Here is a 17,566-nt window from a genome sequence, read left to right on the forward strand (position 1 = left end):
CTATTTAAGTAAATCCCACCTATAATTCTATTGCATGCAACAATGTGTGTAAACCACAACTTTACCATGCCCGCGGTTCCCATGTAACCTTGGAACCACAGCCATGACTCTAACCAAGTTCACGATGTTAAGTAAATTCTCTTGTAACAGCGCCACTATGCCTGAGGGCAGCTGCTGCGCTTTAAAAATGCAAATAAATAAATAAATAAATAAACATGCAGAGGGATCAATTAATTGAAAGACTGGAGACCCCCGAGACAATCGTGGCTGCAAAGAAAACACGTAAGGTTAGTGCCTTTTGATGTTAACATATATACTCCAGAAAATACAAGGCAGGTTACCTACTAACCTGTGCTGTGGTAGCAGGTAACCCCCAATACCAGGTTGAACGAGAGGCACAGTAAGACATTAAAGATTCTGCAACAGAATGATTACAAGGAATAGTCAGTAAACAAACCAGAATAACAAGCACAGTTAGGGAAATAGAGCAAAAATGGGGCTTACCAAGAGGGCTTCTTGAGAATGTATATGTTCCAAAGATGACCTGAAGTTTGTGGTAATTGAAGTAAATCCAAACAGACTATTCCCGGAGACGCCGGAAATGTCCAGAAACCTGTCCTGACGAAACGAGGACGCCTGAGACACACACAATCACAAAAGTCTCTAGTCCGTGTGTGAAGCGACTGTATTATCAGGAAGTCCACAGTTCCTTCGTAGAAAAAAGGCAGGATGTGCAGAGTCGCTAAGGAGTGAAGCCGAGCGCGATCCAGCGAGGATTCCACAAAGCAGATGCAGCAGGGAAAACAAAGTCACTGGGCAAGAGCAATCCGAAGACACTTTCCGAGTCATGACACTAGCAGGCAAAGACAAAAGCGGAGGGTTAAAGCAAGGAGTGATCCAAAGGCGGTCTGGGTCATAGCAAAAGGTGGGCAATGACAAAGCCGAGGGTTAGGCAGAGGCAAGGTCCAAAGGGCGGTCCGGCTAGTAGCAAAAGGTGGTCAAAGACAGTACCAAGGGAAAGAGCGAACCAGCTCAAGAGGCATAAACAGAGGGTCTGTAATACAGAGGAAGCCAAGAATGACCAAAACAGACAAGGACACTCCAAAAGACAGATCGATAAACAAAACAAGAGTAAGCACGTAACTTCAGGAGAAACAGTGTAAACGCTAATCAGAAGCAACGAGAGTCTGCCGAGGCGGGACTAAAGAAGGATTGATTAGTCATGTGAGACCCATGTCGGAGTACAGGACACAGGTTACCTCCCCTTAGAAATGTGTTCCATAGCTTCCATGGCAACCTCCATCCACCATGGAAAAAAGACTTCCGGACTCCTGGAAGCTGATGAGCACATATGTTCAAGGGAAGTTTTCTTTTAATATACCGTCTGTTGCATAGATCGCTTAGCTGTTTATCAGGGGCATGAACGGGTCTTGATTTCGGCGCACAGCGCCCCGAGTGCCTAATCATGACAAAATGTCATGTCACCAACAGGACACACAAGCATTTTATACCATTTCTATTAGGCTGTGGGCACAATCTTTCTATGCCAGTAATGGTCCCTGCAAATCACATGCATGTGTCTTGCTTCATGATCTATATATGCCAGTAATCTGAAGCTTCTACCACGATCTATCTATGCCAGTAATCGTCTCTGCAAATCACATGCATGAAGGAAGCTGCAAACACAACCTATCTATGCCAGTAATGGTCTCTGCACATTACATGCATGAAGCTGCTTCCACAACCTATCTATGCCAGTAATGGTCTCTGCACATTACATGCATGAAGCTGCTTCCACAACCTATCTATGCCAGTAATGGTCTCTGCACATTACATGCATGAAGCTGCTTCCACAACCTATCTATGCCAGTAATGGTCTCTGCACATTACATGCATGAAGCTGCTTCCACAACCTATCTATGCCAGTAATGGTCTCTGCACATCACATGCATGAAGCTGCTTCCACAACCTATCTATGCCAGTAATGGTCTCTGCACATTACATGCATGAAGCTGCTTCCACAACGTATCTATGCCAGTAATGGTCTCTGCACATTCCATGCATGAAGCTGCTTCCACAACCTATCTATGCCAGTAATGGTCTCTGCACATCACATGCATGAAGCTGCTTCCACAACCTATCTATGCCAGTAATGGTCTCTGCACATTACATGCATGAAGCTGCTTCCACAACCTATCTATGCCAGTAAAGGTCACTGTAAATCATCTTAAGCAGCCCAAACAAGTCCCTAATAGCCCAGAGGACCTGGAGTCAATACAAACTGGACTCAAAGACTAGTGGACAAAGTGTGCAGCAAAATCCAGTTTTATTATCAGTCAAATAAAGCAGGGAAAGCATAAAAGCATTAACATCTGGCCGCTCTCGGTGCATCCATTACAAACAACGAATTACGTAGTACAACTTCATCATAAATGACATCATCACATTTACCAGTTTATAAATATCTGCAGGAATAGGGATTGGTTAGTGGTGGGGGCTACATATGCACTCTATAGGGTTCAAACATCTAATTGGGATATACTTGCCTGATGGCTCCCCCTGAGACCATCCCTATAGTGATAAAGGTTCATTACTATGTCATTTCTATAACGATGAGTTGGTTGGCACATATCTTGATGGGTGGCGTAACACCATGGACTCTGATACGTTGGCTTTCTGCTACCCAGCCTTGGCCGTCAAGACATGAGCTAAATAGGCAGTAGGGGGAGAGAGGTCCACGGATTGATTCCCTTCCAATTTAAAAAATTGCCATCACTTATTCCTAGGGTATGAGCCAGTGTGATCTCTTTGTACTTGGCTGTGTACTTGTCCTTGGGCCCCCTCCTGTGTGGCAAAAAACCTCTGCGTCATCTTCGACTCCACTCTCTCCTTCTCTCCACACATCACAGGCCTTCTCAAGAAGGCTCACTTCCAGCTGTACCTCCTCAGAGGTATTCTACCCTTTCTCACCTTCCCACAGAGGCTCATTGTCTCCAGAGCCCTGGTTCACTCTAGGCTGGACTACTGCAAGAGCCTCCTTCTCAATTTTCCTACCTCTACCCTTCACCCTCTTCAACTAATCCAGAACAGGACTTCTAGACTTATCCTTGGCCTCAAGGCCAGGGACCACATCTCTCCAGCTCTGAAATCTCTCCATTGGCTTCCAGTGGCCGTGAGGATCAAGTTCAAGACCCACTTCATCATCCAAAGGCTTTCTCTGGGCATCTCTATATCCAACACTCTCTTCCTAAATACCCTCCTTCTAGAGCCCTCCGGTCAGCTAACTCCAACTCTCTGCGGGTCAGACGCTTCTCCAGGCAGAGAGTGGGGGTAGATATCTCTCCTCTGCAGGTACCTCTCTCTGGAACGGCCTCCCTGCCCCTTTCAGACTTGAGCCCGATCACTGGAAGTTCTGGAAGCTGCTCAAGACCTTCCTCTTCTCTTCTTCCTTCTCGCTCCCTCTCCTCTGCTAATCTACCTGTCTGCTTGTCCTGACTGGTGGCGTGGCTGCCATCAGTTTCAAAGAGGGTGCCCCCCCCTCCTTGACCAGTCACCCTGAGCTGCCTTCTGGCCTGCCCAGAACTTCCAGTCTTGGACTGCACTCCTGTAGTTCTCTGCCATCGTCGCACTTACTCAGAGCCCTGCTGCCCTGACTGCACTTCCCCCTTCCCCCTTCCCTGCACTTCTCTCCTCACCCTGTCCCCTGCACTTTCTCATTGCACTTGCACGATCTGAATGTCACAGGGCCTAGTAAGATCATTTGTCTTATCATCCCTCTGTGTGTCCTCCTTGTCTGAAGGCGCCTAGAAACACTTGTGTAAAGACGCATTATAAATACCAAATCATATCATATCATAGGACTATGTTGGGAATAGATTTATCCTGTATTTATTGAGAATTTAGCTAATATAACTGTATGTGTTGTGTTCTCCGTTGTCACTGGAGACACTCTTGAGTAATCCATCCTGGAGTCTTTTCGCTTATAGTTTGACTGCACCTGCCTAACAAAGGTCTGTTGTGCTTTTAATACATTTTAAATAATCCAAGTGTATACTGCGTGTATCTTGGGAATTACCATCTCATACATTTGCTCTGCCGTTCCTATCCTCATTTGTTTCACTTGAACCTCGGCTCGGGTTGTTAGCTACTGTCTGAGCACGGCACGGATCTGTATTTCTGTGAATTTAGCATGTTGGGTTCTCTAGAAGTCTTGGGGCCTTTGTTTATTTAATAGCATTCCACGGCTTCCATTTTGGAGAAGATGGCTGCCCCATTATACTTAATGTTCTGTGTTTTGTTGCATTTGGCTTATAGATTGGTTATGTTAGTGTTCTACATGTTTAAATGCATACATCACCTATTGTATGTGGTCTTCATGTGGAGTGCCCTTTTACTTCATGTCTAATACATGCACATGTAAGATTTTAATGTTTGTTTGACTACTTTTGGCATCTTCAGCTTAAATGGTCTAATGTCTGGTATAAGGGCGGTATGGTTGCCTTAGTGAGTAACGCATCTCACCAGTGTGGTATTGGTGTGGGGGAGGGGCAGAAGCTATGGATGACGTATTCATCTGCCTCCCAACAATCACATGCATGAGGCTGAGTGTGCGAACACAGTAGAAACCACCATTGCTCTGCTCCCCCACATATATTATACACTATAAAGCTATGCCATCCAGAAATTCACCTCCCACAGAGACAGGCACAGTTTACATTGTGCAAGCTTCAAAAAAGCGATGGAGTCAGAGAGAAGTTCCCATCATCACTGATAACTGAGGCATATGAATGCTCCACATTCACTTGCCGGGACATGCTATTGTCATGCCTGGACCTTGGTTCTTCACAGTCACTCTCTGTCTCCTCCTTACACACACCTCTGTTGCTCACACTCCTCCTCTGTCTCCTACACTCTTCCTCTCGCACACACCCTCTCTGCCTCCCACACCCACTCTATGTTCCTCACAATCCTCATACGTATTTTCCTCACAAACACACACACACACACTGTTCCTCACAATGACTCTCTGTCTCCTCCGCACACACACGTCTGGTCCTCACACGCATCCTCTGTCTCCTACACTCTTGCTCTCGCCTCGCACATGCCCTCTCTGCCTCTCACACGCACTCTGGTCCTCACACTCCTCCTCTCTGTCTCCTCCTCGCACACACACCTCTGTTCCTCACACTCACTCTCTGTCTCCTCCTAACACACACCTCTGTTGCTCACACTCCTCCTCTGTCTCCTACACTCTTCCTCTTGCACACGCCCTCTCTGCCTCACACACCCACTCTCTGTTCCTCACACTCCTCATACGTCTTTTCCTCACACACACACACACTGTTCCTCACAATGACTCTCTGTCTCCTCTTCAAACACACGTCTGGTCCTCACACTCATCCTCTGTCTCCTACACTCTTGCTCTTGTCTCGCACATACCCTCTCTGCCTCTCACATTCACTCTGGTCCTCACACTCCTCCTCTCTGTCTCCTCCTCACACACACCTCTGTTCCACACACTCACTCTCTGTCTCCTACATTCTTCCTCTCACACATGCCCTCTCTGCCTCCCACACCCACTCTCTGTTCCTCACACTCCTCCTCTCTGTCTCCTCCTCACACACACCTCTGTTCCTCACACTCATCCTCTGTCTCCTCCTCACACACACCTCTGTTCCTCACACTCACTCTTTCTCCTCCTCCCACACACCTCTATTCCTCACACTCCTCCTCTCTGTCTCCTCCTCACACACACCTTTATTCCTCACACTCACTCTTTCTCCTCCGCCCACATGCCTCTGTTCTTCACACTCATCCTCTATCTCCTACACTCTTGCTCTTGTCTCGCACATGCCCTCTCTGCCTCTCACACTCACTCTGGTCCTCACACTCCTCCTCTCTGTCTCCTCCTCACACACACCTCTGTTCCTCACACTCATCCTCTGTCTCCTCCTCACACACACACCTCTGTTCCTCACACCCACTCTCTGTATCCTACATTCTAACTCTCACACATGCCCTCTCTGCCTCCCACACCCATTCTCTGTTCCTCACAATCCTCCTCTCTGTCTCCTCTTCACACACACACCTCTGTTCCTCACACTCATCCTCTGTCTCCTCCTCACACACATCTCTGTTCCTCACACTCACTCTTTCTCCTCCTCCCACACACCTCTATTCCTCACACTCCTCCTGTCTCCTCCTCACACACACCTCTGTTCCTCACACTCACTCTTTCTCCTCCGCCCACATGCCTCTGTTCTTCACACTCATCCTCTGTCTTCTACATTCTTGCCCTCGTCTCGCACGTGCCTTCTCTGCCTCCCACACCCACTCTGTTTCTCACACTACTCCTATGTCTTTTCCTCACACCGTCACACCTACTGTTCCTCACAATGACTTTCTTATCTCCTCCTTACACATGTCTCTGATCCTCACACTCATCCTCTGTTTCCTACACACTTGCTCTCATCTTGCACGTGCCCTCTCTGCCTCTCACACTCACTCTCTGTTCGTCCCACTCTTTCTCTGTCTTTTCCTCACACACACCCACTGTTCCTCACAATGACTCTGTCTCCTCCTTATACACACGTCTGTTCCTCACACACATCCTCTGTCTCCTTCACTCTTTTCCTCACACCCACCCACTGTTCCTCAATGACACAATGACTCTCTGTCTCCTCCTCACACACACGTCTGGTCCTCACACACATCCTCTGTCTCCTACACTCTTGCTCTAGTATCGCAGACACCCTCTCTGCCTCTCACACCCACTCTCTGTTCCTCACACGCCTTTTCTGTCTCGTCCTCACACACGCCTCTGGTCCTCACACTCATCCGCTGTCTCCTACACTCTTTTCCTCACACACACCCACTGTTCCTCACACCCACCCACTGTTCCTCACAATGACTCTCTGTCTCCTCCTCACACACACGTCTGTTCCTCACACACATCCTCTGTCTCCTTCACTCTTTTCCTCACACCCACCCACTGTTCCTCAATGACACAATGACTCTCTGTCTCCTCCTCACACACACGTCTGGTCCTCACACACATCCTCTGTCTCCTACACTCTTGCTCTAGTATTGCAGACACCCTCTCTGCCTCTCACACCCACTCTCTGTTCCTCACACGCCTTTTCTGTCTCGTCCTCACACACGCCTCTGGTCCTCACACACATCCTCTGTCTCCTCCTCACACCCACTCTCTGTTCCTTACACTCCTCCTCTGTCTTTTCCTCACACACACCCACTGTTCCTCTGTTCCTCACACTGACTCTCTGTCTCCTCCTCACACACGCCTCTGGTCCTCACACTCATCCTCTATCTCCTACACTCTTGCTCTTGTCTCGCACATGTCCTCTCTGCCTCTCACACTCAATCTGGCCCTCATACTAACCCTCAATTGTCTTCTTGCAGTTTTTCCCGTATGGTGATGCCTCCAAGTTCGCTCAGCACGCCTTCCGGACATTCGACAAGAACGGGGACGGCACCATCGACTTCCGGGAGTTCATCTGTGCCCTGTCCGTCACCTCCCGGGGAAGCTTCGAGCAGAAACTCAACTGGGCCTTTGAAATGTATGACTTGGATGGCGACGGGAAGATCACGCGCCTGGAGATGCTGGAGATCATTGAGGTAGGACTGCAGGGGTGAACCCCCAAAGATAAGAGTGGGGGGAACCAGAAATGAGCACATCAAGTTGCCCTCGGATCCGTCCACTCACGTGTCCGCTCGCCTCGAGCACACCACTGCCTGCCTGTTCTCAAGGCTCAGTGGCTTCCAACATGAGGGTCCACAGCTAAGCCACTACTCGCCCCCTGTGCCCCCAGTATAGACCCGTGGGGGAAGGAACCCAGCAGGTGAAGGTGGTGCAGGGGCCCTCACTGTTACCCTCTGTGGAGTGGGGAGTGGGAACGTCACAGCTACCCACTGTGCGTGGACGGTCTGAGGGTACTCACTGTGGACTCTAGTGTAGCAGAGGATACGTGGGTACTCATTACTGCCTCCCGTGTAACGTAAATTTCGAGGGCCCTAGAAGAGGTCTGAGTGTGCCCACCAAGTGGGTCTGAGATAGCCCCTATTGCCCACGGTGAGGGCAAGGTGTGCCTGGTTGAGAGCGGGCACATCGCCAGGGAGCCAAGGAGGAAAGCTGTGACTTCAGGGTAGGAAGAAAGAAAGCAGCTCCTCGAAGCAATAATGAAGGTTTAAGAGGCACCTGCCGAGTAGATGGATGGATAGATAGATAGATAGATAGATAGATAGATAGATAGATAGATAGATCACATATTAACAATACAATACAACATTAACATCATTCAAATGCAATACAATTCCTACAAAGCACATAAATAAAACATACTGTAGAACATTAACCAGAACATAAAGCCTGTTCAATATATGAATATACACTGTGAGTTGTCAGTGGGTCTGGAACAGACTGTAAAAACCTTAGTGCTGGTTGGGCGCTGGTTGGGCACTGGTTGGGCGCTGGTTGGGAACTGGTTGGGTGCTGGTTGGGGACTGGTTAGGTACTGGTTGGGTGCTGGTTGGGTGCTGGTTGGGTGCTGGTTGGACACTGGTTGGGTGCTGGTTGGTGGCGGGTTGGGCACTGGTTGGGCGCTGGTTGGGTGCTGGTTGGGCGCTGGTTGGGTGCTGGTTGTGCGTTGGTTGGGTGCTGGTTGGTGGCGGGTTGGGCACTGGTTGGGCACTAGTTGGGTGCTGGTTGGGCCCTGGTTGGGTGCTGTTTGGGGGTTGGTTGGGTGCTGGTTGGGTTCTGGTTGGGCACTGGTTGGGTGCTGGTTGGGTGCTGGTTGGGCACTGGTTGAGCGCTGGCTGGGCACTGGTTGTGTGCTTGTTGGGTGCTGGTTGGGCACTGATTGGGTGCTAGTTGGGTGCTGGTTGGGCGCTGGTTGGGTGCTGATTGGGGGCTGGTTGGGCGCTGGTTGGGCGCTGGTTGGGAGCTGGTTGGGCGCTAGTTGGGCACTGGTTGAGCGCTGGTTGGGCACTGGTTGGGTGCTGGTTGGGTGCTGGTTGGGTGCTGGTTGGGTGCTGATTGGGCACTGGTTGGGCGCTGGTTGGGCACTGGTTGGGCACTGGTTGGTCGCTGGTTGGGTACTGGTTGGGCACAGGTTGGGCGCTGGTTGAGCACTGGTTGGGCACTGGTTGGGCTCTGGTTGGGGGCTGGTTGGGTGCTGATTGAGCACTGGTTGGGTGCTGGTTGGGCACTGGTTGGGCGCTGGTTGGTCGCTGGTTGGGCACTGGTTGGGCACAGGTTGGGCACTGGTTGGGGGTTGGTTGGGGGCTGGTTGGGTGCTGATTGAGCACTGGTTGGGTGCTGGTTGGGCACTGGTTGGGCGCTGGTTGCTCGCTGGTTGGGCACTGGTTGGGCACAGGTTGGGCACTGATTGGGCCCTAGTTGGGTGCTGGTTGGGGGTTGGTTGTGTGCTGGTTCGGTGCTGGTTGGGTGCTGGTTGGGCACTGGTTGGGCGCTGGTTGGGTGCTGGTTGGGCACTGGTTGGGTGCTGGTTGGTGGCTGGTTGGGCATTGGTCGGGCGCTGGTTGGGTGCTGGTTGGGTGCTGGTTGGGCACTGGTTGGGGCTGATTGGGCACTGGTTGGGTGCTGTTTGGGTGCTGGTTGGGTGCTGGTTGGGCACTGGTTGGGCGCTGGTTGGGCACTGGTTGGGCACTGGTTGGGGGCTGTTGGGTGCTGGTTGGGTGCTGGTTGGGCACTGTTTGGGTGCTGGTTGGGTGCTGGTTGGGTGCTGGTTGGGCGCTGGTTGGGTGCTGGTTGGGCACTGGTTGGGCGCTGGTTGGGCACTGGTTGAGCGCTGGCTGGGCACTGGTTGTGTGCTGGTTGGGTGCTGGTTGGTCACTGGTTGGGCGCTGGTTGGGCACTGGTTGGACACTTGTTGGGTGCTGGTTGGGTGCTGGTTGGGTGCTGGGTGGTCACTGGTTTGCCGCTGGTTGGGTGCTGGTTGGGCACTGGTTGGGTGCTGGTTGGTCACTGTTTGGGCACTGGTTGGGCGCTGGTTGGGTGCTGGTTGGGCGCTGGTTGGGTGCTGGTTGGGCACTGGTTGGGCGCTGGTTGGGTGCTGGTTTGGCGTGTCTAAACTTACACACTCTTAATATCGGAATCAGGACATCTTTCCTTAGTTTTGCTAAAATAGGGCAAAAAAATAACAGGTGCAGTAAATCATTCCTTTCCCTGCCGAGTACTCTGCCAAGTACTCTTCTAAGCTGCTGTACCAGGCAGGCAACAAAGACCACCCAAAATGCTGCCCCTTACACACAGGAATTGGCAGAGCAAGAAGAACTTTGATCATGCCTTTAGGCCAAGACTTTGACAAATGTTGACTTTCCAATAGTGAGGCATTCCAAGGCATTTCAATGTATTCCACTGAAGGCGCACTGCCACCCACCTTCAGTTTCCTGTTTGCCGGAGATCCACTGGAAGCCAGTGGGACAATGTACAATGTACAGTGAAGTTGGGGACCTGGGAGTCTGATGTCCCAACAAGGACGTGATGTTCTTCAGCTGAGAGGAGGGGCAATTCCTGGAGCTGCTGGGGGACACTAAAGAAGACACTTTTGGCCACAGCCCAATTTCAGCATTCAAAGAACAAAAGGCCAACGTGTTTCAGAAGGGCTTAAGTGCTTCAGAAGGGCTTAACTGCTTCAGGAGGGATTAAGTGCTTCATAAGGGTTAAGTGCTTCAGGAGGGCTTAAGTGCTACAGAAGGGCTTGACTGCTTCAGGAGGGATTAAGTGCTTCATAAGGGTGTAAGTGCTTCAGGGGGGCTTAAGTGCTACAGAAGGGCTTAAGTGTTTCATAAGGGCTTAAGTGCTTCAGAAGGGCTTCAGTGCCTCAGAAGGGCTTAAGTGCTTCAGGAGGGCTTAAGTGCTTCAGAAGGGTGTAAGTGCTTCAGGAGGGCTTAAGTGCATCAGGAGGGCTTAAGTGCTTCAGAAAGGCTTAAGTCCCCCAGACTGGCTTAAGTGCTTCAGAAGGGCTTAAGTGCTTCAGGAGGGCTTAAGTCCTTCAGACAGGCTTAAGTGCTTCAGAAGGGCTTAAGTGCTTCAGAAAGGCTTACGTCCTTCAGACAGGCTTGAGTGCTTCAGAAGGGCTTAAGTGCTTCAGAAAGTATGCAGTGTTTTGTTAGAGGCAGTGACTTAGGGGCAGGATCTCAGACTCGTACACATTAAGCTCCAACCACTATCTCTCAGTCAATTTACTATTTCTTGGTGGCACACAGACACCAAGGAAAACATGCCCAGTGTTAGGCAGAATCACCCTTGGGGAACACTACAGGAAACTAGGACTACAAGTGTAAGCACAATTTCACCTTTGGTACAAGCCTGTACTACACAGTAAGGTAGTAGCGATGGCTGAGCAACCAGACTTATCTCAAGAGTTTAAGTGAGCAGTAGAACAAGTTACACAAAGGACCAACCAATACAGTGACTCAAGTAAACATGTACTCAAGGTTTCTTGGTAATAGAATATGCATTTATTTACTCAGTCAGTTAGAAAACATTACACTACCATAAGCAGCTCAATATCACACACTAATAAACCACAAATACACAACCGGTAAGTAACTGAACAGGTTTAGCTCCCCTGAAGTGGGAGCAAAATGGCACTTCAGATACTGAATAAAGAAGTAAAAAGACAAGGTTATAAGAATAGACAGCCCAAATACATTCATAGGCAGGGCAAAGGGTTTCAGTTAAGTATAGCCAGCAATTCTTCTCAATAGGCCTGGGCCAAAGTCAATGTTTCAGAGTCTTGTGTATAGGATAGCACAGTGCTAGTAAGTAACCGTTAAGTGTTTTTCAAATATTTTCAAAGGATTTGGCTAAGCGAAAAGTTTGATGTATGTTAAGAGAAGGACAAGCCTTCATAGTTGAGGAAAGTTTCACGCACTTTCTCGATGGCCGAAAAGATTTCCGGACCGTGTTTGCACAGTTCCTTGCCAGTGAAGAAAGCTGTAGCTGAGGCAGTTGTTCCTGGCAGTTCGAGCAGATCTCGCTGTTCCAGAGCTTCAGTCGTGGGGACAAGAAGGAGGACGTGGGAGGTTCCGACACTGCCCAGGGAAGAGGCCAAAAGTTGTAGCAAGACATCAGTTTAAGGTGTGAGGGCCTTAAAGTCCACAAGCTGGTTTCCTTCCCTCTGGCTATCCAGTTTTCAACAGCACTCTGATGAAAATTCAACCAGATGGGGACGGTGTCCAGGTGGCTTGCAAGTTGGTTGTTCCCACCAAACTCAAGGGAAGAAGTTAACCTTAAAGGGCTTCTCTGTCGTCAGAGTTTCAGGCAATTCAGACCTGCAGCAGGGCTTCACCGAATGTCCAGGAGTTGCACCAGTCCTCTTCCTTCCTCTCATCTACAGTTCTTTCATTCCAGTGGTCGACTCTGCTTTCCAAGCCCCAGAGACCTGCTTTTAAAGTTTTCACCTATTCATTCCAGCCTGGCTGTCACTTACACAGCAGGGTGGCTGTCCTTGCTGGACAGCCAGCCAGCCAATCACGCCAGAGTGCATTCAGGTCTCCTAGGAGACTAAGCACAGGGAGTTTCGGGTACTTCCCTCACATCCTGTCCACCCCAGACACACAGGCGCGAGAGGAGGGCTTCAGCACTGAAGCCCGCAAAAGGCCAATGAACAAAGGGACCAAACCTGGTTTGGCGCAGAGACAAACACAAGAAGGACCTTTCCTAAACGAAATAGCAAAAAAAGATGACCGGAGTCTGTTTCTACAGATAGGTCTTGGGCACCATATTGAGAAACATGGTTGACCTGATTTTTAGCTACCGTTGTTAGAGGTCGGGAAAAATCACAGTAGTTGATCTGAACCACTGCCACCAGCCATTTAAAGTAGGAAAGGGTTACATTGTACTGTTACATGAGTGTTTTGACTCAGGGGAAGCTAAGCAACCCCTCCAGCACTCTATAGGAAAATAGTTTGTGCTGGGTCAGTACATTTAAAGAGACTAGTAAAGTCAATTTAACTTTACATGCTCTGGGAGACAGTAGTCAGTCCCGGAGAAGGTATTTAAACCTTGGGAAGTCGGAAAGACATCCCTGTGCCACTGCACTGAAGGTGCTGTGTGACACACAGAAAAGATTATGCCTATGGAGTTGTTTTAAAACTCCATTACCAAAGAACACAAAAGTAAAACACACATCAAAATACATGGAAGTGTGGGGAAAAAAATGCTCACACTCTTCCCAGGTAAAAAAATCAAATCCTAGAAATCCAGCAAAGTTGCTGGGAGTCTCAAAAGGTAAGGGAAATTAGCACATTTTGAGAATTCTTCCTAACACCCAGTTAGCAAGACTAGCCACCAGGCAGAACCTCCAAGAATAGCCACCAGAAATAGCCACTGAGAATTACCACAGATAATAGCCGGCAAGCATAGTGGCTAAGAATAGCCACAGAGAATAGCAAGTACAAATACCTACAAGAACAGGTAGCTATAGCCATCAATGATCGCCACGAGAATAGCCACCAAAAAGAGCCACTGAGAACATCTACCAGGGCTAGCTGCCACATGATCAGACATTGAGAATCGCCACCGGGAATAGACACCAAGGATAGCCACTAAGAACAGCCACCAAGGCTAACCATCAAGAACAGTCACCAGTAATAGCCTCCAAGGATGGCCGTTGAGCGTTGACCCCAGGATCCACATCACACTCACACAATACCTGACAGACACGTACACTGTTTCCAGAGGCGGCACAGATCTTGAGAGCTGGAAATCCATCTCAACAGAAGTCAATCTACAGAAGTGTCCCCAAAAACCTGTAATGTTTTCCTCCCAGAGGTGAGTTGCAAACAATACCTGCTTATTTTCTGACAACTCTTCCTTTGAAGACACACCTCACAGATAAAAGGTAAACCCCAAATAGTTTACCCAATGAGTGCTGTCCTTCTACATCCCACGCCTGGGGAATGGTGGCTCAGTCCACCTGTCCTGCCCTGGCCACTCTCACTTGTTGTTGGAACTCCATTCTATTGGGTACATCTCCTCATGGAGTTCATCCGGAGGATTAGCGCCACCTTCCTATCTCTGGCCTCACTGCGCTCTACTGCCCTTCCTCCCCTTCCTCCCTAAAATTCCCAAATACTTCTGTTGAGGCTCTTCACTCATCTTGTGAACGTCCCTGGTAGTCGAGAGTGGACCACCGTCTATATCGCACCCCACTGGGAAGTCCCCTGCCCTATGACACCAGCAGTCCCAGAGCTTCCTGTCAGGGCCACTGTCTCTAGGATGCGCTGCCATGGTCACCCACCTCTCTTCTTTGATCGCACCATCGTTCACCCCTATCATACCTCACCTACTCTGCCTGACATTGTAATGCCCGCTCTCTCCATATGCATTCACTATGCTAGATGCAGTGTATCCTCTTATGCAGAGAGGCATCATCTGAAGATTCTGCAAGAGATTAGACGGGCTGAGGTCAGGAGGCAAACACCCATCACCACTGAGGAACCAGCAAAGACCCCCCAGCCCCTGAAGGAGATTAGACAGGCTGAGGTCAGGAGGCAAACACCCATCACCACTGAGGAACCACCAAAGACCCCCCAGCCCCTGAAAGAGATTAGACAGGCTGAGGTCAGGAGGCAAACACCCATCACCACTGAGGAACCAGCAAAGACCCCCCAGCCCCCTGCAAGAGATTAGATGGGCTGAGGTCAGGAGGCAAACATCCATCATCACTGAGGAACCAGCAAAGACACCCCCCCTGCAAGAGATTAGACGGGCTGAGGTCAGGAGGCAAACACCCATCATCACTGAGGAACCAGCAAAGACCCCCCCCCCTGTAAGAGATTAGACGGACTGAGGTCAGGAAGCAAACACCCATCACCACTGAGGAACCAGCAAAGACCCCCCAGCCCCTGAAAGAGATTAGATGGGCTGAGGTCAGGAGGCAAACATCCATCATCACTGAGGAACCAGCAAAGACACCCCCCCCTGCAAGAGATTAGACGGGCTGAGGTCAGGAGGCAAACACCCATCATCACTGAGGAACCAGCAAAGACCCCCCCTGCAAGAGATTAGATGGACTGAGGCCAGGAGGCAAACACCCATCACCACTAAGGAACCAGCAAAGACCTCCCCCCTGCCCCTGCAAGAGATTAGATGGGCTGAGGTCAGGAGGCAAACACCCATCACCACTGAGGAGCCAGCAAAGACCCCCCAGCCCCTGAAAGAGATTAGACAGGCTGAGGTCAGGAGGCAAACACCCATCACCACTGAGGAACCAGCAAAGACCCCCCAGCCCCCTGCAAGAGATTAGATGGGCTGAGGTCAGGTGGCAAACATCCATCATCACTGAGGAACCAGCAAAGATACCCCCCCTGCAAGAGATTAGACGGGCTGAGGTCAGGAGGCAAACACCCAACGTCACTGAGGAACCAGCAAAGACCCCCCCTGCAAGAGATTAGACGGACTGAGGTCAGGAAGCAAACACCCATCACCACTGAGGAACCAGCAAAGACCCCCCAGCCCCTGAAAGAGATTAGACAGGCTGAGGTCAGGAGGCAAACACCCATCACCACTGAGGAACCAGCAAAGACCCCCCAGCCCCCTGCAAGAGATTAGATGGGCTGAGGTCAGGAGGCAAACATCCATCATCACTGAGGAACCAGCAAAGACTCCCCCCTGCAAGAGATTAGATGGGCTGAGGTCAGGAGGCAAACACCCATCACCACTGAGGAACCAGCAAAGACCCCCCAGCCCCTGAAAGAGATTAGACAGGCTGAGGTCAGGAGGCAAACACCCATCACCACTGAGGAACCAGCAAAGACCCCCCAGCCCCTGAAAGAGATTAGACAGGCTGAGGTCAGGAGGCAAACACCCATCACCACTGAGGAACCAGCAAAGACCCCCCAGCCCCCTGCAAGAGATTAGACGGGCTGAGGTCACGAGGCAAACACCCATCACCACTGAGTAATCAGCAAAGACCCCCCAGCCCCCTGCAAGAGATTAGATGGGCTAAGGTCAGGAGGCAAACATCCATCATTCACTGAGGAACCAGCAAAGACACCCCCCTGCAAGAGATTAGACGGGCTGAGGTCAGGAGGCAAACACCCATCATCACTGAGGAACCAGCAAAGACCCCCCCCCGCAAGAGATTAGACGGACTGAGGTCAGGAGGCAAACACCCATCACAACTGAGGAACCAGCAAAGACCCCCCAGCCCCTGAAAGAGATTAGATGGGCTGAGGTCAGGAGGCAAACATCCATCATCACTGAGGAACCAGCAAAGACACCCCCCCTGCAAGAGATTAGACGGACTGAGGTCAGGAAGCAAACACCCATCACCACTGAGGAACCAGCAAAGAACCCCCAGCCCCTGAAAGAGATTAGATGGGCTGAGGTCAGGAGGCAAACATCCATCATCACTGAGGAACCAGCAAAGACACCCCCCCTGCAAGAGATTAGACGGGCTGAGGTCAGGAGGCAAACACCCATCATCACTGAGGAACCAGCAAATACCCCCCCCTGCAAGAGATTAGATGGACTGAGGCCAGGAGGCAAACACCCATCACCACTGAGGAACCAGCAAAGACCCCCCCAAACGCCCTGCAAGAGATTAGATGGCTGAGATCAGGAGGCAAACACCCATCACCACTGAGGAACCAGCAAAGACCCCCCCCGCAAGACATTAGACAGGCTGAGGTCAGGAGGCAAACACCCATCACCACTGAGGAACCAGCAAAGACACCTCCCCTGCAAGAGATTAGACGGGCTGAGGTCAGGAGGCAAACACCTATCATTCAACATAGATGGTAATATCATTCGTGTCTCAAAAGATACCAAAACGTTAGGTTTCTACCTTGATGCCACACTTTCATTAACCCGACAAACTAATGCTGTCAGATCTGCGTCTGCATACACATGCAAACTTATCGCAGCTTGCAGACCATTCCTCACTACGTCTAACAGCGTTACGCTAGCGAGAACCCTTATTATGGCTAAAATTGATTACTGCAGTGCTCTTTATCTTGGCACCAGCCAAGAGAACCTGAACAGACTTCAAACGACACAAAACAACGCCATTCGTGCTGCGCTAAACATTCCCCGACGCCACCACATCACAGAAACCAGAAGTAAGCTAAATTGGCTACCTGTCAAACAGAGAATTTCACTCAAAACACTTGCCCTTACGCACAAATGCCTAGCCAATAAAGCCCCTATCTACCTTGGCAGTCGACTATCGTGCCACTCTACCTCCCGACCTCTAAGAACAGCCCAATCCCACTGTTTAGCGATCCCGAGATTTAAATTGCAAAAAGCAGGGGGCTCAAGTTTCCCCGTCTTAGCTTCCAAGTTATGGAACTCCCTCCCTGTCTCAATTAGAGCGGAAGACTCTTTCAATACCTTCAAAGCCAATACTAGATCTTGGCTTTTCAACCAGCTTTAAGGCCGTCCTCGCGCTTCTTCCCGACCTACCCGACTTGCCGACCACTACTATCACCTATCGGCACTGAAACTACTGTACATATGTATATAAGATCCTCTTGTAAATATATATAATGACTCTTTGCTAGACCTGCATATTGG

General features: G+C 50.2%; 1 protein-coding gene across 1 annotated transcript in view; it reads left to right on the forward strand.

Moving 5' to 3' along the window:
* The window catches only part of HPCAL4 (hippocalcin like 4), a 365,622-nt gene that overhangs the window by 303,386 nt on the left and 44,670 nt on the right, over positions 1–17,566 (forward strand). The window contains exon 3 of the mRNA XM_069622406.1: positions 7,420–7,635. Coding sequence (XP_069478507.1) covers positions 7,420–7,635 — 216 coding nt within the window. The remainder of the gene's footprint in view (positions 1–7,419; positions 7,636–17,566) is intronic.

Source organism: Ambystoma mexicanum, chromosome 11 (genome assembly GCF_040938575.1).
Source record: "Ambystoma mexicanum isolate Mex_15411 chromosome 11, UKY_AmexF1_1, whole genome shotgun sequence".
Lineage (NCBI taxonomy): Eukaryota > Metazoa > Chordata > Amphibia > Caudata > Ambystomatidae > Ambystoma > Ambystoma mexicanum.